Source organism: Cyrtonyx montezumae, unplaced genomic scaffold, assembly GCF_038088225.1.
Source record: "Cyrtonyx montezumae isolate F1298 unplaced genomic scaffold, pur_monq_1.0 scaffold_3, whole genome shotgun sequence".
Taxonomy (NCBI): domain Eukaryota; kingdom Metazoa; phylum Chordata; class Aves; order Galliformes; family Odontophoridae; genus Cyrtonyx; species Cyrtonyx montezumae.
Genome location: NW_027072034.1, coordinates 92,966,199 through 92,992,562, shown reverse-complemented (window position 1 = coordinate 92,992,562; position 26,364 = coordinate 92,966,199). Strand labels below are relative to the sequence as shown.

At 41.7% G+C, this 26,364-nt stretch overlaps 2 protein-coding genes across 3 annotated transcripts in view; one reads left to right on the top strand and one right to left on the bottom strand.

Annotated features, from left to right (window-relative positions):
* ARHGAP8 (Rho GTPase activating protein 8) overlaps positions 1-8,111 on the top strand; it is an 82,522-nt gene extending 74,411 nt beyond the window's left edge. The window contains exon 13 of the mRNA XM_065742404.1: positions 7,462-8,111. Coding sequence (XP_065598476.1) covers positions 7,462-7,659 — 198 coding nt within the window. The 3' untranslated portion in view covers positions 7,660-8,111. The remainder of the gene's footprint in view (positions 1-7,461) is intronic.
* Positions 8,112-21,358: 13,247 nt separating this feature from the next.
* Positions 21,359-26,364, bottom strand: part of PHF21B (PHD finger protein 21B) — a 153,970-nt gene continuing 148,964 nt past the window's right edge. For both annotated transcript variants that reach the window (XM_065742397.1, XM_065742398.1), the window contains 3 exons: positions 25,699-25,774; positions 24,677-24,780; positions 21,359-21,668 (listed from right to left, as the gene is read on the bottom strand). In XM_065742397.1, the coding sequence (XP_065598469.1) occupies positions 21,444-21,668; positions 24,677-24,780; positions 25,699-25,774 (405 nt within the window). In that variant the 3' untranslated portion in view covers positions 21,359-21,443. The remainder of the gene's footprint in view (positions 21,669-24,676; positions 24,781-25,698; positions 25,775-26,364) is intronic.

Below are 26,364 nucleotides of genomic sequence, written 5' to 3'. Positions count from 1 at the left end.
CCTCAAATTGAGAGTCCTGGTTTGGCTGATGTCTAAATAAAGGGATCTAGCCTTCAGAAGACTTAAGAGCCCACCAAAGTAATAACAGATATACAGAATGACATTGATTTTCAACCTCATTAACTGTTATTGGGCTACAACTACATTTGCCATATACTAGCCAGTAGCATATTTCAAAAACAAGCATATTTAGTCCTTTATTACACTAAAAGATTACAGAAAAGCAAGAACAAAGGAAATACGTAGACATGACCCTTGCAGAGACAACACGTACAAGGTTGTTCTTAATACCCACGTGTTCATTTACTGTTGCTTAACTGAACTGCAATGCTATTAAGAAAATCCTCATGTCATTTGCTATTATTTTAGCAATTGATATGTCTCCTCAGTATTATGAATTGTGTAAGTGACTTCGTTCTAGTAATAGATGGACCATCTCAATGCACTTCTTAAGAGCTGAGCACTTGAGCTGTTAATGAGGTGTGCAAAAGTACTACATAGTGTTTTCTGTAATTGGGCAACAGAATATAGCATTATTTTTGAGTGTTCCTTGTTATATAAGGCAACACGTCAAATTGATGTTAGTACTCAGCTCTGCAATTTCTGCTGATCCATAGCTTTTCATCTTTAATGTCTTGGGGAATATTTGCATGTGGAAAGGTCAAGGGAATGTGAAACAATCTTGAAGCTAGAGATTTCTATTCACTGCAGATAAGTGTGCTGCACAAGCTGACACAATTCAAACATAGACTGCCCTACCAGTCTATGTATGTAGTTTTTACCTGCAAGCATCAACCTTCCTACATGTAAGAGCCAATTTAATTCTTCCATGAGCTCAACCTTGAGTAATGCAAGGGATGCTTGTGGTAATTTCATGGAATGGGATGAATTGGATGAATTGTAATCAGTAGGTATGGGTTTTGAATACTGTAAGATTGTTATAGGTTTGTGGAAGAAGAGGAAAAAAAACAAAAAAGGTATTTTCTCTGCTGTCTCAGCTCCCTAACTAGTGAAATAGCTCCAAGGCTGCTACAGCAAGACAGTGCGACTTCTACAGAAGGAAAAAGCTTGCATTTCAAAAACAGGTCCATACTTCTTAACCTTAGACTGGCAGTTGTTTTGCCAGTATGAGCCCAGCGTGCTGTTAAAGGTTTGTGGTCTATGGCTCCACATTGCAGTGCATGTGGCTGCTAAAGAGGAGTCTGCACCTCCAGTGTGAACTGAGATCTGTATGCAAAATCAGACATCCAGAAGGGAGGGTCAGAACAGCTCGTATAGCCCTCATCTCTATACTTAGACACTTCCTTCTTTACTAAATCTTTTCATCCCTTTATTCATGCCTGATGAAAAAAAATGGTTGCTGACTTGCCTGAAGAAGCTATTGCAAAAACCTGCTGAATTCAAAATGTCAGTCTGGAGCAACCAGAAAAAAAATAAATGAGGTTTTGTAGCACGTGAGTTACGTTTCAGATCTGATACTGAAGCTGGATAGTTAAAGCCAAGTACAAGCTGGGGAAGAAAAAAAAAAAAGCTCTGAATTGCTCTGAATTAATGTTTTATCTCAATCTCTTGTCCAATTTAAAAGTGTAATAAGCACCAGTAAAGCTTGGAGATGGCTAGGGGATGGATCATGTTGGGAAAGATTAGATGACAGCCTGGGGAGGCACACATGAGCTGTTGGCACCTCTGCAAGTTTAGCGGAGAGTGGAAATAGAAACTTGCATTTCCAGTAAGTTTTGGGGGATATTTAATATCTAGTAACTTTGTTCTGAAACTTTTTTGGGGATTCTGATGGTGATTGTGAGTACAAAATTTAAAAGGTAATGATGTCTTTGTAGCTTTAAAATGTGAGTGTAAGTGGATGTTTCTACCTGCTATAATTTCACTATTTTAAGTTCATTATGCAAAATAGTGGCAGACTAGTGTCACTCCTGCAGTATCCATCAGGTTGCTGGAATGAATGTGTGTGGAATCCAAAAACTGATACAGTTTTGCTGGAGGAAACCAGCTCTGTGGGTGATGGACATGTATTTTTACATTTGTTGATGGGGCACTAAATCTTCAGCATTTACTTCCAATTATGAGTATAGAAATTTGCAGATTTCATCTGAAGACTAGGAAAAAGATTTCTAGATGACTTATTTTCAATATAAGCTGTCACTACTTAATATTTTTTCTATACATGTTCTAGTTAAAAGGGAAAGAGAACAAGCTGGAACTGTGTAGTTCTTTCTTGTAACACTTTTCTGTGATGTTCAGATGGCTCCTTCAAAGACAAATGTAGGTCCTTAGAGAATTGTCTTTTATTAGCTTATCAAATTGACAGAACAAGCATATTCTCACTTGAAACAGTGACGGTAATTTTGTGATGGAATCAAAGAAAGAGTCTAGAGGGTTAGTCCAAATGTTAAATATGTCATTTGTATTTCTTAGTTAGAGCACATCTCTGGACTATTTAGCTATTTAGAAGAGTCCAGAAAGTGGTGATTTAGATGGTCTTGTGTGGGAAGAAAATACTAACTACTTGTGGTAGTGCTGTCAATGGTGTGGATGTGATTGTGTTGTCTGAGAAAGAAATCTGGCATTGGAGTACTGGAGGAGTTGAAGTAGCTTGAAGCCAGATCCCCTCAGGGTGTGATAAAGCCATTACCATTATTAGGAACAGGAGAGACCACAGAGCAGCCCTTTGGAAAGGGATCTGGGGGTCCTGCTTGTCAGTGAGTCAAACATGATCCAACAGCATGCCCTGGCAGCCAAAAGGGCCAGCTGTACCCTGTGGTGCATCAGGCACAGCACTACTAGCTGGTCAAGCTCTGCTCTGTGACCTCACCTCAAGTACTGTGTGCAGTTTTGGGCACAATGATAGAAGGAGGACATAAAACTATTAGAGAGTCTCCAAAGGAAGGCTGCAAAGATGGTGAAGGGTTCAGTGGGCAAGATGTATGAGGAGTGCCTGAGGTCCCTTGGTTTCGTTAGCCTTTAGAAGAGGAGGCTGAACGCAGACCTCACAGCAGCCTACAGCAACCTCAGGAGAGGGGGAGGAGCTAATTTATAGCTGATTCTATGATTCTATGATTTGTTAGAATCATCAAATCATGGAATTGCTTAGGTTGGAAGGGACATTAGTGATCTTCTAGTTCCAGCCACCCTGTCATTGATAGGCTTTCCAGCCACTAGACTGTGCAGGGCCCCATCCAACCTGACCTTGAATGCCTCTATAAATGGGGCATCTTTAACTTCTCTGGGAAACCTATTCCAATGCCTCAACAGCCTCTGAGTAAAGAATTTCTAGCCTAATTTTCCCCTCTTTTAGTTTAAAGCCATTCCTTCTCATCCTGTCATCCTTGTTGTTCCATGTGAAAATTGGTCTCTCTCCTGCCTATAAGCCCTTTTCAAGTATTTGAGGACTTCAGTGAAGTCTCCCAGGAGCCTTCTCCAAGCTAAACAAGCTTAGTTCCCTCAACCTTTCTTCTTAAGGGAAGTGCTCCAGACCTTCTCTCTGTTGATAGCAGCAGGACCTGAGGGGATGGCATGGAGCAGCGTCAGGAGATGGTCAGGTTGGATATTAAGAAATCCAGCAGAATGTGGTCAGGCACTGGGATAGGCTCCTCAGGGCAGTGTTCATGCCCTCAATCTGCCAAAGTTCAAGAAGCATCTGGACTGTGTTCTCAGAATAGGGATTGAATTTTTGAGTGGTCCTATGTAGAGCTAGGAGCTGGAACTGATTATCCACGTGAATCCTTGAAGCTCTGGATTTCTATCATTCTTTGAAAGGGCTTCCTTGCAGATCTTGTTGAGCCATCAAGATTATTGTGAAGGGAGAATAGGTTTCAGTTGCACGCTTTTTCTCTAATCTGCTGAGGAAAGGATTGCTCTGCAATTTGAAATAAAACATGCAGTGTCTTCCTTGAATTCGTGAGTGTCAGTCTAATTGAAGACTCAAATACAAGGCAGTGTAGCTCTGCCTGAGATATAATCACTATTTCATTTTATGTTATGTATTTTCCCTCTCAGGAGAGAGTCATGGGTATTTTTGTTGACGGTTTCAACATTGACTACCTCCTTGAAATGTTCATGAAGTGATATTGGACTGAAAGAGTTGGTTTCATGTTGGAGTTAGAAATATTCCTCATGACGGCTGACTGAGAATTAAAAAAAACCCTAGTTCTGTCAGCAAGTTGCAGTGCTGTTGCTTTGGACTGAAGAGTTGGCATTTGAAGGAAGCATCTAGTTTGAGCTGAATGTGTTTCAACAAGCACTCCAGTACTATACAAATTGCTTTATTGCCGTTGTAGGCACTTGCTTTATCTATACCTAAAGCACCCCCACTAGGGTATGCAGCAAATGTGTCTGGTTTCATGCTGTAAAAAAAACACCACTGTGATGGGCTGCAGCAGAGCTCTCAATTAAAATGAGACTTCCTAGTATAATAATAATAACAATAATAATTTGTTCTAAGTCATAGAGGCTGCTCGGCAGAACATTACCCACTATAGATGTAGCCAGGATGGATCACTTGACCTTAGAGCCAAAACACCAGTTCTTAACCTTGTTACATTTAGCTCTATCCAAAGACCATTTTCATCAGGATTATACTTGTGTGTGTGTCTCCTTGTTAACAAAATGTTTATCATTGTCCTAAATATTTTCCCTTAGCATTTAATGGTGTAGTAGTTTAGTGTTTGCTACATTACTGTAGTACAATGAACTCTTCTTTTCACTGATCTCATGTGAAGCCTATTAAATGAATGAAAGCAGCTTGCTGGTTTTTTTTTTTTCTGTATAGTTAAATAGTCTGTTGAGAGCACTATGTGAAGGTCAGCAGGCTTGGTTCATACTCTAGAGAGAATGATTTGAGTTCTGCATAAGGTCATGGAACAGGCATCACTGTTTAATCTGATGACCCTTATTCTCATGTTGCGAACTCAATCCTCTGAAAAGATGATTATGGCAACAGTATGTCCTTATTAACACTCCCTTCCTTTATCCATCCCTGCTTCATGACCTTAAAATCAATTGAATCCTCTAATATTTGTAGCACTGTGGTATCTCTAATGGCCTAGGAGGTTAAGGCAAAGATTGGAAGGAAAAATAATACCTCTTACTGGAAAAAAATATTACGTTTTGAAAGAAAATTTTAACCTTTTGGCACATATGTGTTTCTTCATGTCTCCTAAGGAAAAAAAAAGGCATACTGCACATATGTGTAAAGGATTTTATATCCCCTCATGGCTGACCAAGCAGGCTTCTTACTAGGTAGAACACTGAGGAGCAGGAAACAGAAGGAAACAAAGCCTGTGTTACTGAGCAGAGAGAAACTGGAGTTCATTTATTTGTTCATGTGATTGTAGCATTTCTTAGGTTTTTCCTCTAGTGCCATCAGACTTTCCATACCATTACTAAACTTTCTTCTCAGGAGACACTGTGGGAAAGCCAGAAATTGAGAGATGCTGAGAAGCACCATTTTTTGCTTGCCTGTTCTACCTGAAATTGTTCTAAGGAACAATTATAAATTAAATACTTAAATACTCTAAGGAGTATTTAACTGATACTTCCCCATTCTATTCCAGAGTGACAACTTCAGAGCAACCTGTACATCACAGTTAGTGACCACATTAATATTGCCAATTAATAACTGCAGCCATCCACCTGGGAAGAACTGGTTGAATTACCTGTAGAATCATAGCGTGGCTTAGGTTGGAGGTGACTGTAAAGACCATGTAGTTGCAACTCTCCTACCATGGGCACAGTTGCCAGTCACTAAATCAGGCTGCCGAGTTCCCATCCAATTTGGCTTTGAGTGCCTCCGGAGTTGGGACATCCATAGCCAATCTGGGCAACCTGTTCTAGCACCTCACCGCCTTCTGAGTAAAAAAATTCTTTCTAACATCTAACATAATTTTCTCCCCTGTCCTATCACTGTAAAATTGTGAGAAAAGTTGGTTCCCCTCTTGTTTGTAAGCTCCCTTCAAGTACTGGAAGGCCACAATAAGGTCTCCCTGAAGTCTTCTCCAAGTTAAAAAAGCCCCATTCCCTCAACTTTTTTCACAAGAGAGGTGCTCCAGCCTTTTGATCATCTTCATGGCCTTCTTCTGGGTCTGCTCCAGCAGCTCTGCATCCTTCCTGTACTGGGAACAACAGGCTTGGACACAGAACTCCAGATGGGGATTCACAAGGGCAGAGGGAGGGGACAATCACCTTTCTCTCCCTGCAGGTCACCCCTCTTTTGATGCCACCCAAGATACTGTTGGCCTTCTGATCCACAAGACCACACTGCTGGCTCTTGTCCAGCTTTTCATCCATCAGGACCTCCAAGTCTTTCTCTGCAGGGCTGCTCTCTAGTTCTGCCAGTCTATACTTAGATGTGGGATTGCCTTGATCCAAGTGCAACACCCAGTTAAATCTCATTAGATTCTTGTGTGCTTTTCGAGTGTGTCCAGCTTCCTTTAGATGATATCCCTCACTTCTATTGTATCAACTGCACCAACTCAGCTTGGTGTCATCAGCAAATTTGCAGAGCATACACTCAATCCCACTATTTATCTCACTGCTAAAGATGCTGAAGAGCACTGGTCCCAAGACAGACCCCTGGAGGATACCAGACATGACTGGCCTCTACCTGGGTATAGAGCCATTGACAACAACCTTCTGGCTATGACCACTCAACCAATTGTTTATCCACCTAATAGTCAAGGAAGATGTAAGGAGGAATGTCAGGAAGAACAAAAGCACGTTCAAATTGCTGGCCGTTTACACTAACAGGGAACTTATCACCCAGACTGTACTGGGCTTTAGATACATCCATGCAGTGCAGGAGAGGCAAAACATTCACAAATGCCCTGACAACTTTATACAGGGAAGAAAATTATTTCTACTACCTAGTTTAGGGTTCACATCCACAAATATATTTAGATCAAATCACCCAGACAGAGAGCAGATTTCCTTGCTGCTTGTCTTCTCTACAATCCATTTTCATCTCCATTGCATCAGAGGAAGTAGGGGGAAGTGGAGGTACTTGGAAGTGGAAGCCACGTGTCAGTGGGAAAAAAATAAAATACATCTAAACCTTTACAAACAGCTTCAGGATTTTGGAGTTTTATTCTGTAAAGGACAAAGCAGATGGAATAGCTGTTTCTGCTATCTTTCCCTTCCCTCCAGCAGAAATAACAACAAATTCCATATAGAAAACCCAACACAATTAATTTTCCTAGCACACGGAAACAGTGCAGGCTTTTTGCTTGACTTACTGACATATTTTCTTGTACTTGAGGGATACAGACCCTGGTGGCCCCATTACCTCTCAGCTGCATGGTCAGTCCTCAGGCTGTTAAGAAACTAGTGATGTACCTGTGGTTAGCATCTGTGCCCATTATTGGCTCATTCTTGATATGCTAGGGTCTTTTTGTCTCTCAGTCACAGGACATGTGCCTACATATTCTAATTTATGTTTATATTTTTCAGGTTTCACAAGAGAGCATATATAACAGAATGACAGCATCTAGCCTGGCCTGTGTTTTTGGCTTGAATTTGATCTGGCCATCTAAAGGAACAGCCTCTCTGAGTGCTCTGGTGCCTCTGAATCTCTTCACTGAACTACTAATAGATTTCTACATGAATATATTCAACTCTCGAACAGTGCCTGGTGAGATCTTACCTTAATGCTCTCAGAAAGGGAAATGAAGTTAGGCTGCCTGAAGAAAAGGTCAGAGCATCTCAACTGCCAGAGCAGTTCCTGCAAAAGACACTTTCAATTCTATGTCTTTCCAAGTACCAAAGATGTTGAGAGAAGCACTTTGTTGCATATATTTTCCTCTCACTGGAGAACATGTACAGATTAAATATGATAGGTTAAAGTGAAACCCATTATTAAACTTCAGCAGTTCTGATACATTAAAAAAGAACAGTCATGACAAATAACATGCTGTTACTTGTTTAAGGATCTGAACACTTCACTACATTACATTATTTCATTATTTACTGGGACCATGCAGAACTAAGTTCTGGACCACTCCTGACTGTACAGTTTTTTATTATTAATATTATTATTTGAATACAAGTTTGTTCAAGATATTTGTAATAAGTTAATAAAGATGGAATTGATTTTTAAGATACCAACATTCCTAAAACTACTTTTCCCTATATTAAAGTGTCCTTTTTTATGCAGAAGAGTACTCCTGATGTTTGGGCTGCATGCTTTTTCAGTTTAAGTTAATAGAAATTTGATCTTCAAATTGATTTCTCTACAAAGCAATAACAACAGCAACATGGGTAACGTACCTAATGCCAATTTAATGCCTTTAAAGTCTGTTCTTAGTCTCAATGTGAATAATTAGTTAACAAAAAGGCAATGTTTCCTTTCTGACTGTGCCACTAACATTGCTTGTATTTGATGAACTCTAAAGCACTTCACTTTCATTGTTTAACACTGACTAGTAGTAGGGTGGTGTAATGAAGTTATCATCATATTTGCCTTCAGAGCAAAAGCAAATTAACCAGTGATATGAAAAAGGTAAGCAGTATTTTCCCTAAGGTTCAGGTCTTCCTGCTTCTGTGTAGAACTACAGAAACAGAGGGACTTCGATAAAACTAGTCATCTCTGGAGAACAATTCAGCCATCCCCTCCTCTGCAAGCACAAAGACACTTTTTATCCTGAAGGTTCTAGTTGCTAGTTGAAGGTTTGGCCATCCTCTCAACACTTATGAATTGCCTCTCTGAGATGAAACAAAACCTTAATGCGCTGGGTGAAGATTATTTCTTCTTGTCAGAAATTTGGGGAAATAGCCAAGTATTCAGAAGGCTGTGGCATGCTGGATCTGCTGGGTCTTCTTTTGCCCAGTAGGTGTCATCTATAGCATTAGACAGTTATTAAAATTTGAGAAATACAGAGGCTTTATACCAAGACATATTAGGGCCAGATTTCACATGATAACTGTATGTTTTCCCCATGTCCTTAAGTGCTCTTAAGGGCAATTTTTGGGGTTTTGATTCTCTGAGTAATAACCACACATGACTCTATTTAAATCTAAAATGCTGTGTAATATGAGAATAATTAACATGTTTGTTACATTTCAGCCAAAGGATATGGCAAAGGACAGAACTGTCTTGAGTTTTGTATTGCAACTAATCACAGATTTACACCTGAGTTATCAGTGATGGCATCATAGGTTTTATTATGGAAAACACAGTTCTGATTGGTGCTGCCACAGTGGCTTAGCAGCACAGCTCTGTGAATAAGCAGTGTGTTCTTACTGAGGATGAATTTGGCCTTGAGCCAGTGGCTGAGGCTGAGAGTCAGCAAAAAGGGCATTTTACCGCTCTCTGACCTCAATAAAAATACATATGTGCAACAAATAGTTTTGCTGTCCTGTAAAAGGAGGTATAACTTGGCATAAGAAAAAGTGTTTTGTGATGAAATGCTGATAAGCACAATAAAATGGTTGCTTTCCATTTCCCATGTTCTCTTCCAAAATACCAGCAATATCAAATGTCATTTGGAATGTAGTAGTCTTCATGTTTTGCTGCATTATGTGAATGTGTGCACTGGAAAGTTTTAACACACCCTGTGGTGTGAAATCCTGAGGTGCTAGAAGCCAGCTTGGCTTGATGGTAAATGTGGGTGAACCTCACAGACATAATTCTCCACCTTACCCTTGGTAGGGAAAGAGCAGAGGCTGCGAGCAGTGGGAACTCCTTCAGATAATTTTCCCGCCTGTAGACACATGAGTGATAGAACCAGTCACTCCCTGGGTATTGGCCACATGTGCCTAACTGTAAGTGTTCCTTTGAGCCACCATTTCCCAGCAATTTATAGTTCCTCTCATTTACCAAATGAATAGCAAAATGGCGACTTCTCCTTTTAAGGTTGCTTTCCTCTTTAAAGAGTGCATAACATCTGTTATCCCTCGGTGTAAATAATTTGATGCTGCTCAAGAAAAATCGAGGCCATGGTTCTGGTTGCCTCTAGCACTGGTGGAGCAAAGGAGAAGCAGGGGACTGAGTGCTCCTGATCCCCAACACCTTCTTGCCTCCCTGGCAGGCAGCAGTGAGAAGTAGCAAGTATAGCAGTGGCTTCCTCCCTAACCTTTTCCTGCCAACTTATCCATCACAGAGGAGGAACTTTTCCAAATCAAGTACCAAACCCTCCCAATGGGGCCCTGACTCTGTCCCTCCAAGCCCAAAGCAAATGGCAATATCCTACATCTGCTGCAGAAGCCCCCAGTCTCTGTCCTGAGAGCCAGATATAACTACAACATTAAATCAGCGCTCATGAATTATTCAGCAGGGTTTGGAGTGAAATTCATGTTAGAGAAATATATGTTTCAAATTTCCTGACTCTGAGAGGAGTCCTGGAGGTGTCCCCTGCAGTTACTTTGATAACAGTTTCTCTTTACAAATGATAATTGCACGATTCGAGGTTTTGTACAGTGTGGCCTTGTGAACTCTTCTCTCATATCAAAGAACAATTTTCAGATCATTTCCATAGCAAAAAGGAAGTGATTATGGAGATAATCTGTTGGAAATACACATGCTGGATTTCAGCTTAAAACAATAAAATGCAGTCATGGAATGAGAAATCAAGTGTTACCTAGCTGACAATATATGGAGAATAAATTGCCTGAGCACTTTAGTTTACTGAGCTGTTAGGAGCTGAAAATTGGTCCCAAGATTAGTCTGATTATCACGATGCCTCTAGCAAAGTGCACTGAAGGGGGAAGGGAGTACTTTTCTATCCTGGATCTATAAGGAAGTGTGGCAAGATTGAACAATGTCATTAACCAAGGGTATCCTTACAGTTCTTACAAAAAAACTTCTGTACATAAATATCCCCTTATGTGTGTGCAAAAGATCTGTGAGTACATGCAGCACTCTGTGAGCATCATATAACCTCTCTGAGCCTTGCAAACGTGAACATACTCATCCAGTTGTAATGAGTTTGATAATAGACAAGCCCAATATTTTGTCGATGTAAAATCTGTGCTTAATTAAGGGAGTCAGTTGAACTTACAATGGTGTTGAGGGTGTAATCATCCCCCTTTGTTGCCTGAATAGTTTGTCTTTATGACAACACATTCCTATCCTTACTCTATTGATTTCCAAATATTTTTACCCACAAAACAGAAGTTAGAAGCCAATGCACCCAGCACAAAATAGGCACATCTCCATCGTAGGTGTGACTGTGAGATGTGTAAGAGTCACATGTGTCCAATTACATGTGTGGCTGGCATACAAAAGCTGGCATTTTGCCTTTCCCACTGGAGTAATACTCATTCTCGCCATCAGAGGGTCTTGATTTCTGTCTTCATCTGTGTACACAGGAAAACTCCTTCAGTGTATTGCACCTGATTTACCAAACAATTCCAGTGTCTTTCAGCATCATCTAAGAACAGCGGGAGATCAAAACGTGTGCGGTGTCATGAATGTTTCCTTCCTGCTCGCAAACTGGAAAGCCTGTGAAAGCAGTCCATTAACAGAGCAGATTTCTTTGGTCTCTGGTAGCTTCAGCAATTAATTGTCCTGGAGAAGAGCTAAACTTCCAAATACAACCAGAGAAAAAAATCATTTTCCACAACAGTCCTGCTGGCATTTCCCAGAACTGTCACACTGTGGAAAGAGCCGTGGTTTGCCTCTCAGAGGTAGAGGTGCACAAACCCATGATGGAAATGGCACATAAGTTCTTGGAATTCCTACTCCTAACTGGGATCTCTTGTCTTTAGCATTGTGAATGCCACAGTAATTGCATACAGAAAGATGGTAGTCCTGCTACCTACCCTGGCTATTCCTCTCCAGAACAACCATCAGAAGTTCTGCCACTAAAATGATCAACTGATGGAAAAAGATATTTCTGCTGTAAAGTGTCAACTCAATGAAGACAAACGCAACTCAGTAGAAAAAAAAATTTTCCAAGACTTATTTTTTGTGCATTGCTACATTCCATCACCTTCTTTCAGGATGGCGTCACTTGGCTGTGCTTAGTGTTGCAATCACTATTCATAAGCAAATAAGGATCCTTCTGGAGCCAGGAGAGATGGCACACACAGCTGAGTGAACATTAAAGCTGAATACTTTTGTGGCCCCGATTTTTCCATGGTGTAATAATCTTACGGAAACTGCCTTAATGACTGTTGGTCTGCCTGCTGTCCTCACAGCATGAGTCACAGGGTGAGGATTTGTGCCTATTTGTATCTAGGTCTGTTGCCTGACCTGAATACTTAGGTGGCAAAACAGCTTCCTCTGCCAAAGGAAAGTGTACCCCTCAGAAACACAGCTCCATGTGCCAGTCAGTTCGATTTCTTCTGCTTCAAGCCTCAGAATGACTCATTTTAAACTACTGTTAGCCCAGACACTAATGTCAACCTTCTCAAGCCTAATTAGAAGTCAGGATTTCTGGCTTTTTGGTTTTTCTTTTTATTACATGGATTCGGTTCTTCAATGAAATGTACTCTCAGATGATTTTTTCACTTCCCCGTTTAATCACCCAAAAAAAAGCACTTTACAGCCTCTTACTCTTCTGCTGTGAAAATTATCCACTTAATTATTGAGACAATAAAAAGCAACTGTAAAGCACACCGAACTGCATCATCTTTTGTCTCTGAACTAAATTTCTGTGGCCCTCATGTAGGAGACTTTAGTGGGTAGATTTTGTCACTTCGCCTGACAATTTCTTGACCCAGAAATATAGAAATAATAACATTAATTAATTTTCTATCTCAAGAACTTTCCAAAATCCCCACATTCTCTTTAACTTCACCTGCCAATATTTTATTCTTTTTCGAAACGTTTTTCCCATTCCTTGAGGCTGCATCCTTCTGCTTATACCTTTTCATGCCTATCATCAGTCTGGAAGCAGTCTACATACATTGGGAGTCAGTCTTTACCCCCATGTACATGGCCTCTTTTGTGTTCTTGTGAACACAAAAATCATTTTGGGAATAGTCAGAGGCTCTTGTGGCTTTTCTGTGGCAGGATAAACCCACCAGACATTGAAAGCGGATTGGTTCTGCAGGAGAGTTTCCAACTGAAGTGTTTAAATGAAATTGCTCAAACCACGTATCTTCCATGTCTGAAGAAGAAAGATGGTCATGCTTCTGATAATTAGACGGAGCTTTTGTATTTAATAACCTAACACTTTTGGTGATGAAAAGAGGAAAAAGTTATAAAGATCTTTTCTATGTTTCCTACCATTTCCAACCCAGCTCTCCTCATCATACTTTCTGTCTTGAAAGGCATACCATACTGGTGCATGCATGAAAAGCAGCCACAGTTGCAGTCCTGTAAAGCTAATGCTACATGCCATAATTTTGTCCAGAATGGAAACGGCACCCTTGGGTAGCTCAGCTTTCCGCACCAAATAGATGCAACAGACTGAAGGTATAGGCATATTAGGAATAATTTATTCACAGAGAAGGTGATCAAGTTTTGGAATAGACTGATCGGGGAGGTGATGGAGTCCCCATTCCTGGACCTATTTGAGAGATGTGTGGAAGTGGCATTGAGGAACTTAGTTTATTGATTGGACCTCGTAAATCAGATTGATGGTTGGACTTGGTGAACTGGAAGGTCTTTTCCAACCAAAATGATTCTGTGACTGTATGAGGGCTGAATAAATCTTTCAACTCTGACTTGTGGTTGAACAGTGCTGCAGAAGAGGGTTCTCATGCCCAAGGTGCTCATGAGCAGCCCAGATGGGTAAATAAAAGGCTCAGCACAAGAACAAAGTGAATGCACTCCATTTCAAAATAACATCTAAATTCAAGAAGATAACATCACTGTCTTCTGTACCAAAACAGATTTCACAAAGTAATGTAAATGAGAGGATGACATTAATCAGAAACTTCATAGCTCTTGCTCTCAGTCATGACACTCAGCATGCTCCTGCCAGAAAGGAAATAAAACACCCCATTCTGTGATTGTCAGTATCTCAACTTCTCAGTATAATTTCTACTCGAAATTTAATAGGTTCCTATTCCTCACTTGATAGTGTTTTAGCAGTCACAGTGTGCCTGGTGTCCACAGTGGTCACTGGGCCTGGAAGTGCAAGCTGGCAGAATGAATGGCTGAAGGCTCCTGCAGAGACCACGCAGAATTCCTATAGGAAACACTTGTAGTACAGGAGCTAGTGCAGTAATGGGATGTAAGCACCTGGAGATTATGTATGTCATACACCCTATGTTTCATGAACATTGTGCTGTGGGGTGGGGAGATTTGGGATTAAACATGATCCATACAGAACAAGTTCTGCATTAAATTATTTATTCTTCTTGTCCTCAAATTCAAACTTTAGATTGAGTACGCAGATAAACATAAGTGCATTTCCCTCACAGTGGGCAAGCAAAGCTAGAGTCTAGTATCTCCAAATATGAGAATTTACCATGTCTTATTCTGTTGTGACAGGACAAAGAGAAATGGTTTCAAACAAAAAATTGGAGATTTAGATTATATATAAGGAAAAAGTTTTTTCTGTGATAAGAGTATGAAGCACTGGCATAGGTTGCCCAGAGAGGTGGTGGAGGTCCCATCCCTGGTGACAATCAAAGTCAGGCTGGACAGGGCTCTGTGACCGAATCTTGCTGCTGACGTCCCAGTTCATTGCAGGGAAGTTGGACTACATGACCTTTAAGAGTCCCTTTCAACTCAATTCTAATAGCATGCAGCAGAATGATGCTTCTGTGCCTGGATTTTCATGAGCGAAAGACCAACGTATGATGTGGTGGCCCCTAAACACCCTGCTGATGGCCTTCACTGCAGGCATGGCCAGTGTTCTTCTCATGAGATAGGTCTTGATCTTTAAACCATTTCATCTGTGCCTAATCCCCTTTGATCCTTCCTCAAGCAAGGCTGGCTCATAACTTAATATCAGCACACTGGTTCATTTCATTCCCATGTTTTCCTTCACATTGACAAGCATTTTATTTGCCAAAGACTTCCTCCTTCATGTTGTACAGAGAGAAATTAAAAAGATGACCGAAATCATACAGCAAAGAGCTATATTCAAAAAACAAACAAACAAACAAAAAAACCAACAAGTTGTATTCCCTTTCTGGGTGGTTTTTCTCCAACTGCACTATCAGAAGTGAGTCATTAAAGCCAACTATCATTAGTTTTTATTTCAGAGTGACTTCAGAAGACCACTGCAATGTTAATCATTGCCTGACAGTCAACTCCTCTCCACAGCAAAATGACCACTAACCCAACTGGGCCCTCCAGACCAAAGAAAAGCCCCAGGATGTTCCCTTCACAAACTTTTTTAGGGTAGGAAAAAAGAAAAAGCATGACGGGAAGGTGCCTTATTTTTTGTCATATTCTTTCTCCATATGTATTTAGTCTAAATGATTTTTTGTTTTTCTTATGAAGGGCACAAGAGAGGTGCTGCAGCACAGAGGCTGTCAGAAGCACAGGCCTCAACATCATGTCTACCACAAACAGGAAAAGAAAACTGATAGGAAAGGGCTGCAAAGCCACACACATCAAGTCATCCAAAATAGCAGGGCCTCTGGGAACAAAGTCTAAGCTGCTCTTAACTCTTGTTAAACAGTTGGCTGAATTCCACCCATGGCCATAGTGAACACGCTTCTCTGTCTGCACTGGGACACTGGCTTTGCAGTGGGCTCTGTGGAGTAAATGCAGATCAGAGAGCACCCTGTCAAGCCTCCAAGGGCAATAACATCTATCTGGCTTTGGTAAGGATTGCTGGGTGTAGGAGCAAAGCACACAGAGTGAAATGAAAAGCTCTGGTTTGTCTTTTTTTGTTTCATTATTATGCCACTTCTCTGCAGTTTCAGTTACCTTTGCTGTTGGACATGGCCAAATGATTCTACAGGTGATGGTGGTGGAGCTACCTCTGCTTCTGGTCATGAGAAAGAACAGATGTGCTGGGCTTTCCCTCTGCTCCAGTACTTCTGCTTCAGTGACAGACAATGACTGTTAACTTTTCAGATCCTGATGCAGATGTCAGTTCCAAAGCATATTCAAGGTACCAGATGGGAAAGCATTAAGTGTTCCCTTGTCATGAGGATCTGGATAAGGCCATCACAGGTGAAATACGAATGTACTGGTGGAAGCAAAAGCTCCTGGCAGGCTGGCTTAAACATGCTTAGCAGCATCCTGCATCAAGAGTACAGTGTTTAGCTCCTGAGCTGCTAGGACTCACGAGGATGGCCCCTAATGCACCTGTCCCTTTCCTGGCCACATCCCAGCTCAGGAATGAGGTCCAGCACTCAGATGTCAGTGGGGCTGTGCCGCCCTGTTGCTGTGGGGCATTTAATCCCAAGGTATAGAACCTCCCAAGCCACAGCAAAGTTGAGTATTTAATTCCCTCACCTGGTTTGCATCTAAAAACTGTGCCCCTTCATGTACTGAGGATGGGACGCATCAGTGATGCAGTGACATCCCAGGTGGCACCTGCAGATGAAGCCAGCAGTGAGTGGGACCCTTTCTGTTGATTTTTTGCAGTCATGAAGCAACCAAAAAAGAAGAGAAAAATGTAGAGCACAGCCAGTGGCTCAACACATTTGTTTACAAGGCAATTTCAAACCACGAGAAAATGTGTGTTACACATGCACACTTTAAACAACACCATATTCAAACCAGATCTTTGCTGTTCTCAGTTTGTTGACACCACTCGTGTTTGTTTTCTTTTAGCTCAGACAAAGCAATAAGGTTTCCCTAGCCCAAGAAAGCAGGAGTAGCCCCAGGAGGGAGATACAACAGAAGTGCAGCGTGTGGGGATGTGCAGGTGTCAGTTGAAGGATGCTCAGTCCTGTATCTGGCCATGGTGCAACCCTTTCATCTCAAGAAGATACAGCTTAAGCCACAGCCCTGAGTTTCAGTACTGCAGTGTGCAGAGGCAGATGTAATTCCATCAGGAGTTATATCTGCCCCTATTGGGCTCACTAGTGAAACAATTGCTGCAGAGCTCCTCAAATAGAAAGTAACAAAGCCATGTGCAGCACTGATTTTCAGGGCAGTGCTTTGGCCACGATTCCAGCCCGGCACCCTGGCAGGCAACAGCAGCACGAGAACAAATGAAATAGCACTGTCTCCACACATAGTGGATGAAGCACAAACACTGACACGACAAAGCTCACGGCTCAGCAAATTGCTTGATCAACAGCAACCGGACTGCTGGCAGCAGTCAGTCCTCTTATATGGATATTGAAGGGAAAAGGCTATTGCTGCATCTCCATCCTGGAGATGAAATGCAAAAGCAAATTAAAATTTCTGAGGTAAACGCTTAATGAGCAAGGCTGATAATCAAAGGTTGGGGTGTAGTATTTCTGCTGCGTTTAAACAACACAGAAGTCATCTGCAAGCCACCATACAAATGCAAACAACAACTTCAAAGAGCAGTAGCAGCTTTTTGCTTTCTTCTCCCTGGCTAGAATCACTACATGTCTGTGTACGCTTTGTAGTACATTTTTCCATCTTGACAATTTAATTTTTTGTTTGCTTTTTTTAAGGGAGGGAAAAAGAAAAACAAACAACACTTTAATGATATGCACCATGATGAACTTGAAAGTGGCTTACAGAAGCTGGCGCTCCTGTTTGCACCAGTCAGTTGCTAGTGATTGATCTTGGGAGCCAGACTTCACTTTCTAAGCAAAATAAGCTGCAGTTGGCAAAATCTGATTAAAGTGAGCAGAGTTTCATCTGATGTGGCTGTTGCCATTCACTTCAGCACAACATCTCACTTTAACTACAGAGGGCCTGCCGAAGACAGAACAAAAAGTGTGCATCAGCTTATAATGCAGTCTTCTAGAAGTTTAAGTGTTACTAATAGGCCATCAAACTTCTGGGAAGCCAGCGTGCATTGATACGTCAATGTGTAGAATAAACTATGTAGGACCAATTCCTATGCAGAATGTACTCCTATATAGCTGTTACAGAGTTGGCTCCATCATTCTCAAGTGGAGGCCTAACAACAGAAGCAAAGCTGATAGCTGGCCTGACATTTCTGTTAAATCTAGGGCACAACACGCGCTGCCACTGATTATTGCACAAATGTAACAGAACTGTCGCTTTGTGACTCTGCCCTCAGATTTTTGAGCTTCTGGGGCATCCAGGTACACTGCAGCTTCTCCTACGATGACAAAGCCTGAAAATATCCTGGCATGGCCTAAAATTGCTGGTGCTCATCATTGTGCTCCCCAGGAGGGACTGGCACAGCTCTGTGCTGCTTCCCAAGAGTCTTTCCTCCCATTTCTGAGGAGGTGGCAGCAGTGAGAGATGGAAGAGTGGGCCAAACTACATTTGAAGAGGTGCATATATAAAAGTGACAAGCTCAGCAACAACACGCCTCATTCCAACAGCTATTTGCAAAGCAGCTCCTCCACGAGATAACTAATGGCATGTGAAAAGGTCCCATGCACAGAAAACAGTCTGTCATGTTAAAATAAAGAGCTCTGGAGCTTTGAAGCGTAGTGTATCTTCAGAAATAACTTGCAATTTGAAGGAGAGAGTGGGAACCCTACAGCTCCCAGTTCTTGTCAAAGCTGGAGCCCAGGGCCACAGCAAGGAGCATGGCAACCATCAGCACTTCTACAGATCTTCCTCAAAACTTTTATTTAAATTACTCTCGAACATTAAAGGCTGGCATTAGCCTACAAGCCTTTGCAACTGTATTAATTATGAAGGCAACACGCAGAGCTCTGTAATTGGTTCCTGTCCTATACAGCACAGCATTTATGGGTTAAGATGGTGGCAGAATGGTGATTTCGATTATGAGCAGTATTTGGTATTGCTGGATGTGGGAGAGGTTTCTAGAACCACAAGTGTAAGAGAAAATGAGGCTGCCCTTCAGGTTGCAGAGGACAGGAGGGAGGAGCCTAGCTGCAAAGCAGAGAAGAAGTTCTCAGACATTCTAGCTACGTACAGCCTGAAATGAAAGTGACACACTTCCAGCAAGTGAAAATTAGGGAGAAAAAGCCAAATATACCATAGAAGCACACAAAAAACCCTTCTCCTACTGCAAAACCCAACCCTACCCAACAGGTGCAAGTTTCACTGCTGAGCTACCTGTTCCATGTAAGCATTATGCACTGTAGTGCATTTCATGGGACTTTTAACATTGGTTTGCTTTAATTCTGTTTTCAAAAATAGATAGAATGCTCACCCACGTCCCAGGCTCACAGTGGAAAAACTCCAAAGGAAGCAACCTCCAGAGAAAGATCCCTCCCCTTTGGCAGTCAGCTCTTAAGAGGTCTAGGAGAGGTGGAGCCAGACTGCACCCCTTCTGGTCACACAGGTGAACTGTCTTCACCTGTGCTCCTGCAGCTGACTCACCTCAGGTGATCAATCAGTGGTTCAGGCCATGATTCAACAGTTCCCATACAGAGAAGGATGGGAAAATCAGCAATGAATAGCACATTGACTATTAAATTGTCAATCAAGTTTAATGCATCATAAAGAAGTAAAACTACATTGGCATATTTAAGACAAACACTTTTTTTCTATGCACACTATCCACTGGACAGTCCCCTTTTCAAAATAACTACTTTTAACAGTCCAAGACACTTCTTCAGAAATTCTTTAGATACTCAACCTTTCACACTTTTCATTTTTTTAATTTGTCTGAAAATGAAAAAAAAATCATTAAACCTGAAAACATTTACATTGCAAGCCACATTAGAATGCATAATAGGCATACAATAACCAATGTATAACAATTGTGTTTTACTTAGTTCACTTTGTTCATCAATAAAAGAATATAAAAATCTTGTTCAACCGAGTGTTGTGTATTAAAATAGATTTGTATAGTACTGCACAGTTTCTCCCGGAGTTGTGAAAATGGTTGAAGGGACCGTGTGCTGCCTAGTGATGGGCGATGGAAAAAGCCAGTCCCTCGCGTGTGGATTTTTTTTTTGTTGTTTTGTTTTTCTAAAAATAAAAAAGATATTCGGCACCATGTGATATGCTGATGTGAGAGACTAGCCTTGTGCCGTGCTCTGGTGGCTTCTCGCTTTCCTCAAGTACCTTTTGCACTAATTGATGAAGAACTCATAAGCAACAGAGGCGATGGCAGCTGGTGGGGGTGATGCTGAGACAACTGGGTGCCCGTCTCACTCCCCGTCCAGCACGAGGCTGGGGAAGACGGGTGGACCCGTGGGGTCAGGAAGACTACAGGTGAAACAGCAGGCGTGCGAGGGCTTGCTCTGGCCAATGCCACGCACTTCCCAGTGTGCTATGAGCCAAAAGAACCTTAAATAGGAGTCGAGTTTCCAAAAAAAAAGAGGAAAAAGAAACAACCAACAAACTCTTATAATTTGCCAAAGCCCATCCCTCCCCCAAAGCTCTTGATATTACTCAGTACGAGAAACAACCCTATGAGGCAGTTTTTTATCTTTTTTTTTCCTGTACCATTTTGGCAGATAGTTCTGCAAGTAAAAAAAAGATAATAATAATAATAATAATAAAATAATAATAATAAAAAGAAACATTCTTAACAATAAAAACACAGTACAAAAATGTGAAGTTATCTTTTTGGCATTTTATCTGTACTGGTAAGAAACAAAAAAGCAGAATACTTATTTGCTTTTTTCTTTAAAAATAAAAAATAAAATGCTAACAAAAAAAGAAAAAAACCAACAAAATAATCTCTTTAAAAAATGAAACCAAACCTGCCAAAGATATCCACTATTATGGTTTATGCTAAATCTTGCACAAAAACTCCATGAGAAAAATACACCAATAGCAAAATAAGTAAAAAGGACCTGCAAAAGAGTAAGGAGTTTTACAGTCATACTTCTTTAAATACTTCGGAACGCATATACAGAAGCATCAGCATGAAAATACTTCAATATTTTACTAGAAATGCTAACTTCATACAGTTTCTTTATTTAAATATCTGCAATTCTCAACTTTAATAATACTGAAAAAAAAGGATCTTTTGTTTTGAAGGCTCTGTGAATGTCCGTTCTGGTCAAACTGGCCCCAGCTTCAGCTTGCCCAAGTCAATGGGGCTGGCCTTGCTCCTCTGATAAGGAATCCATGTCAGGTCCTAAGTAGCTCAGTTTCCTTTGACGTCACCAGTTCCCCTCCCACAAACTGCTCTCAGCCCAACTACATACCCACTAGCTCACTAACTCTTTGCGTTTTAATTTCCCCCCTTAAAGCAGAGCTGCAAAAAACGCCTGCTCCCCACTAAAAGGTTATTCCACTTCCTTCCTATCGGCCATACTTTTCCTGCTCATCCCGCCATAAGTACATTAAGGCCAACATAACAAAAAAATCTCATAAGCACTGAAGGTCTCGGCAAACAACGCTGCAGTGCGCTGCGCTCCCTGGGAAGCTGCCGCCACAGCGACTACAAGTGGGACCAATGGGGCTGCAAGTTCCAATGCGTACAAACCCCGAGACCGCTCCTTCCTTCTTCTGTGTCTGTCCCCTCTCTCCTCGTGCCTGGGTGCAAAGTTTGTCCCCCTTCCACGGCTGCCCCGTGGCGGCCCGGTCAGTTGTGGCCCTGCGAGTGCTGCAAGGCCTGGTGCATGGCAGCGGAGGCCGAGGAGGGCTTGATCCAGGGCATGGTGAGCAGGGACGAGGTGGTGGTGGTCGTCATGGTAACCTGAATCATCTGCTCGTTTTGTATCAGTCTGATGAGGGTTCGGAGACGCTCCAGCGATGACTGAGTCCCCTTCTGCTGGGCTAACAGGCTGCTTTTTAGCTCTAAGCATTTCTGTCAAACAAAGAGAGAGAAGGGAAGGCTGAGCATGCACTCAGATTGGTGTCAAACATCCCTGAAAAAATCCTTTTGTGTCTCGCGTGCACGTCCTTCTTAAATGAAGTATATTCTCCTGTGAGGATAGCAAAAGCAAAACAAGCAGGGCAATCACACATGCTGCAGCCATAGTGGCAGCTGTCTGAGTTAACAGCCTTCACCCACGTCCACAGGCATTTGGAGAACATTTCTGACTGCACCCTGTAGCAAGCTTTCTGCATTCAGAGACAACATTGACACAGGACTCACAGAATTAAATTCATAGCAGTTGGAAGGGACTGCTGGAGATCATAAAGTCCAGCCCCCTGCTAAAGCAGGCTCCCCCAGGTTACACATGAAAACACCCACGTGGGTTTTGAATATCTTCAACCTCTCTGGGCAGCCTGTTCCAGTGCTCTATCACCTTCAAAGTAAATAAGCTTTCCTTCCAGTTTGTAGGGAACTTCCTTTGTTTCAGTTTGTACCCATTGTCCTTAATTCTCTCATTTGGCACCACCAAAAAGAGCCTGGCCTCATCCACTTGACCCCTGCCCATTAGATATTTTTATGTATTGATGAGAACCCCTCTCAGTCTTCTCTTCTCAGGACTGAACAGTCCCAGGACTTCCAGACTTCTCATTAGGGAGAGAAGGGGCTCCAGGCTCCTCAACATCTTTGTGCCATCCACTGGATAATCTCTGTCCTTCTCAAACAGAGGAGCCCAGAACAAGATACAGTACTCCAGACGTGGCCTCACCAGGGCAAAGTAAAGAGGAAGGAGACCCTAAACCTGCTGGCCACATTCTTTTTAATGCATCACAAGATACCACTGGCCTTCATGACCTCCAGGGCACACTGCTGGCACATGGTCAACCTGTTGTCCACCAGGACACCCAGGTCTTCTCTGCAGAGCTCCTTTCCAGCAGGTCATCCCCCAACCTGTACTGATGCATGTGGTTATTGATCCCCAGGTGTAGGACTCTACACTTGCCCTTGTTGAACCTCATCAGGCTCCTCTCTGCTAAGTTCTCCAGACTGTCCAGGTCTCACTGAATGTCAGCACAAACTTCTAATATATCAACCACTCATCCTAGCTTCATATCATCAGCAAACTTGCTGAGAGTGCTCTCTATTCCTTTATCCAGGGCACCGATAAAGGAACAAACATCACAATCATGCATCCTGTACCTGCTACAGATATTAGGGAGCTAGTACTGTGAAGATAAGTTGTTCTCTTCATACATTATGTCAATATTTGTTTGTCAGAACTACTGTTGTACCGCAACAGTCACAAGAAAATCTTTTACCTGCAGGGCGACCAAACTGTACCCCACCATCACTTGAAACATTTCATGCAAACCTACATGAAAATAAGAGCAGGAGAAAAACAAACACATTTCATATCTCCCTCTTCTCCAAGAGGGAGTAGGGAAGAATCAGTAAACCTCCCTCCTCTCTCCAGCTCTGTAAGAGACCAAATGTTTGACCAAATACCTGAGTCTGCCTGCTAGATGGAAGGGGACGGTGGCCTCTAAAACCTGACACATCCTGGTTTCCTTCTCTCATTGGTGTTAGAGATCTGTCAGAACCAGTGAAGACTGTTCCTTCTTGGCTATCTGTATGTGGGAGCCTACAGCTCTGGGGAAGTGAGAAATGCTCACTTGAAAGTCGAGTTGTTCAAAAAGACACTGCGTAGAGGCATAGAGCTGCTCAGTGATTGGGTTAGACAAGTGAAATCTCAGGTGAAAGATACACTACATTCTGCTTTGAACAAATAATACCATTTCACCTGGGACATATTTACAACTTGTCTCTTTAATGTAAATCTCTGTCAAACAAAATGTTAGGAATGAAATTACTCTGCACTGGAACACCTTTAATTGCTTTTCTCCTTTCAAGTGGACATACCTCTAGTAAATATAATCATCAGCTGATTTCACCATTTAAAAATATTCTTTCCCACTGAAAGAACCCAATTCTACTTAAGTAGCAATCTTTTGACTTTGACAGTAGTGATATAAACCTGATAACTGAATCCATCCTCAAATGCCCTTCTTTGTATGAATACCTCATGCCATTGCACTCTCCTAACCACTGATGAGACTTTGTACCCCAGCCACTTCTTCACGTTTGTTTCCATTAGCACTTAGAGGGAACATTCCCCACTGTGATGTCTTTTTAATAAGTTATTGCTTTTTCTCCCATTCTATTTTAAATGTGATAAATATTTTAGCATGCTTCCTCTGGATAACTGCAGGGTAAAACAAGTAGTGACCAGTCACTCCTGCAGCTACCACTTTGATTCTTCCAGGGTAAAGAAGTTTCAAATATTTATTGAGCCTGCCACACAAACTAGCAGCTACCCCTTAAGAGTGGGCATGAGTTGAGCTAGAACCAAATAAACTCCTTCATCCATGGAGGACAGGGATTAGGCCTGTCATTACTGCCAGACACTGGTCCTTATAGCACAGAACATATGGGAGACATCACCAGCCAACATTAAGTTTGAGACAAAATCACAGAGGAAATCGTTGTGAATCCATTTTCACTCATGGAGAGGTTGTTACACCATTCAACCTGAAAGACAAATAAGGATTGCTACTTCTACCTGATCTCAAGAATTTTGGAGCTGATGGACAAGCAGTTACCACTGGAGCACACACTGATCTTTTCATCTGGTGGGTGGAAGTGTCTCAATGTCATTGGACAGATCAGAGCTGTGTGCAGCACAAGGAAGACAGATACACCTATTTTGTGTTTTTATGCCTATGACAAGAATTCAGTCACTGGCGATTTCTCCTCCTCAGGCTGCGCAAGGAGCTTGCATAAGGGAAGCCCATGTTTTTCCTCAGTCAAAAGAACACACACACACTTGAACTTCTGTAGCTTGGGAACATAATCTTCTAGACACAAAATATCAGTTTTTCAAGCATAAAGCCTTTACAAACATCTCTGCAGGAGGCTGAGTCCCCAGTCAGGAGTCCTACCTTCACTGCATTGCTGAGAAGTCGATCTTTTTCTTCTAACTGTCTATGCTCACTCTTCAGCTCACTGCTTCTCTTTAATAACTTTCGTTTCTCTTCTTCTTTGACTGGAACAATAAAAATAAGAATGTATTAGGTAAGAAAAAGTGATATAGCAAAACTGCATGCTTGACAATATCAAGCATGTATTTTGAAAGGTGAGTTTCTGATATCAATAGCCTTTTGTCTGCAGGTAAGGATGAGTATACCTGGAGTTTCTGTTTGCATGGAAGCATCAGGATCAAGGGCTAGCACACAGGATGATCCAAAAGCTACAGTGTGCTTTTGAGATAAACTAGAATTAAAGCTTGGACCACATATGGACCTGAAATCTCCAAGAAAAAGGTGAATGACATTTAGGAACAGGTCAGCCACCTGAAATGGTTCAGGTTCAGTGACTCTGGGTGAAAAGCACAGACCATAACAGTGCCAGACTTCTGCAAAGCACATCCTAAATACACTGTAATGCCCCAAACAGGCCATTGTAAAAGTGCAACAAAATGAGTAATTGTCAATGTACATCATTTCATACTAATGACTTTGATATAAAACAACACTAAAATAAGTAGAGACTGGTATTACTACAGTATCTGAGATATTAGTCTTGAAATTGCTACAGACCCAATTGTATGTCCCTCCTTAGCCTGATCGTGTCATTCTTCTTCCTAGTCTGATATGCTCGTGCCTCAAATTCCCATTTTCAGCCCTTTTATCAGGAAGACACCACTTTCATGACAACCTGAGTGAAATTTTACTGAGTGAAATTCCTCAGGGATTGATCTCAGATTCATCAAAGAGAGAAGATAGAGAAGGAGCAGAGAGAGAGAAGATGAGAAAGCCACCTGCTGTTCTCATCCACAGCTCCTTATGGTGCTTCAACTGGCTGCATTACAACACTGCTTTAAATATCAGTGCCATGAAAGGTTTGAATGGTATCAACCATCATGAACAGAGCACCCCTTCTCAAAAACTATGTCAATCCCTACCTGTTTTGTGAGTGACATAGGAGTGAACAATAGCCAGAGTTCCAGTCCATGGCACGTTGTCATCTTTCTTTAACACCTATAAGCCCAGGAAACAACACAAAGTTAGGATTTCATAAAGGTACACAATATTTTTCTCCCTTTAGCCTCACAGGTCTGCAGGGCCAGTTCTAGAGTTCCTGCCTCACAATTCACAAGATGAAAAGAAATGAGATAGTAACTTGAGGAGCAGTTTCCACTGGGGCTTAGTCCTTTTCACATCCCTAAACTCATCAGCCAGTACTGAACAGGGTAACAAAGCCTCTGCTTCTTGTTGCCATGACTAGAAAACATTTCTCAGCTCCATATCAGCAAACCTCCATACTGTCAGGAGTATTGTGGGAGAGCTTTTGGGCTCACATGAAAACATGACTGTGTAGATCTAATACAGGACTGCTGTATCTCTACAGCTTCATGTTTGAATTTCCCCTTGATATTTTCAAGGGAGAGTAACAGTAATCCCAGTGCAAGACACAAAGAAATCCAAGGCACAAAATCTAAGCCCGCACTTTACAATTCAGTGACACTATACTGTTCTAGTAATTATTTTATTCTTCCTGTAATCAGTGTAATTCACAGCAACTAGATAAATTAGCATTTCTGATCATAGCTATGATCAATAACTATCAT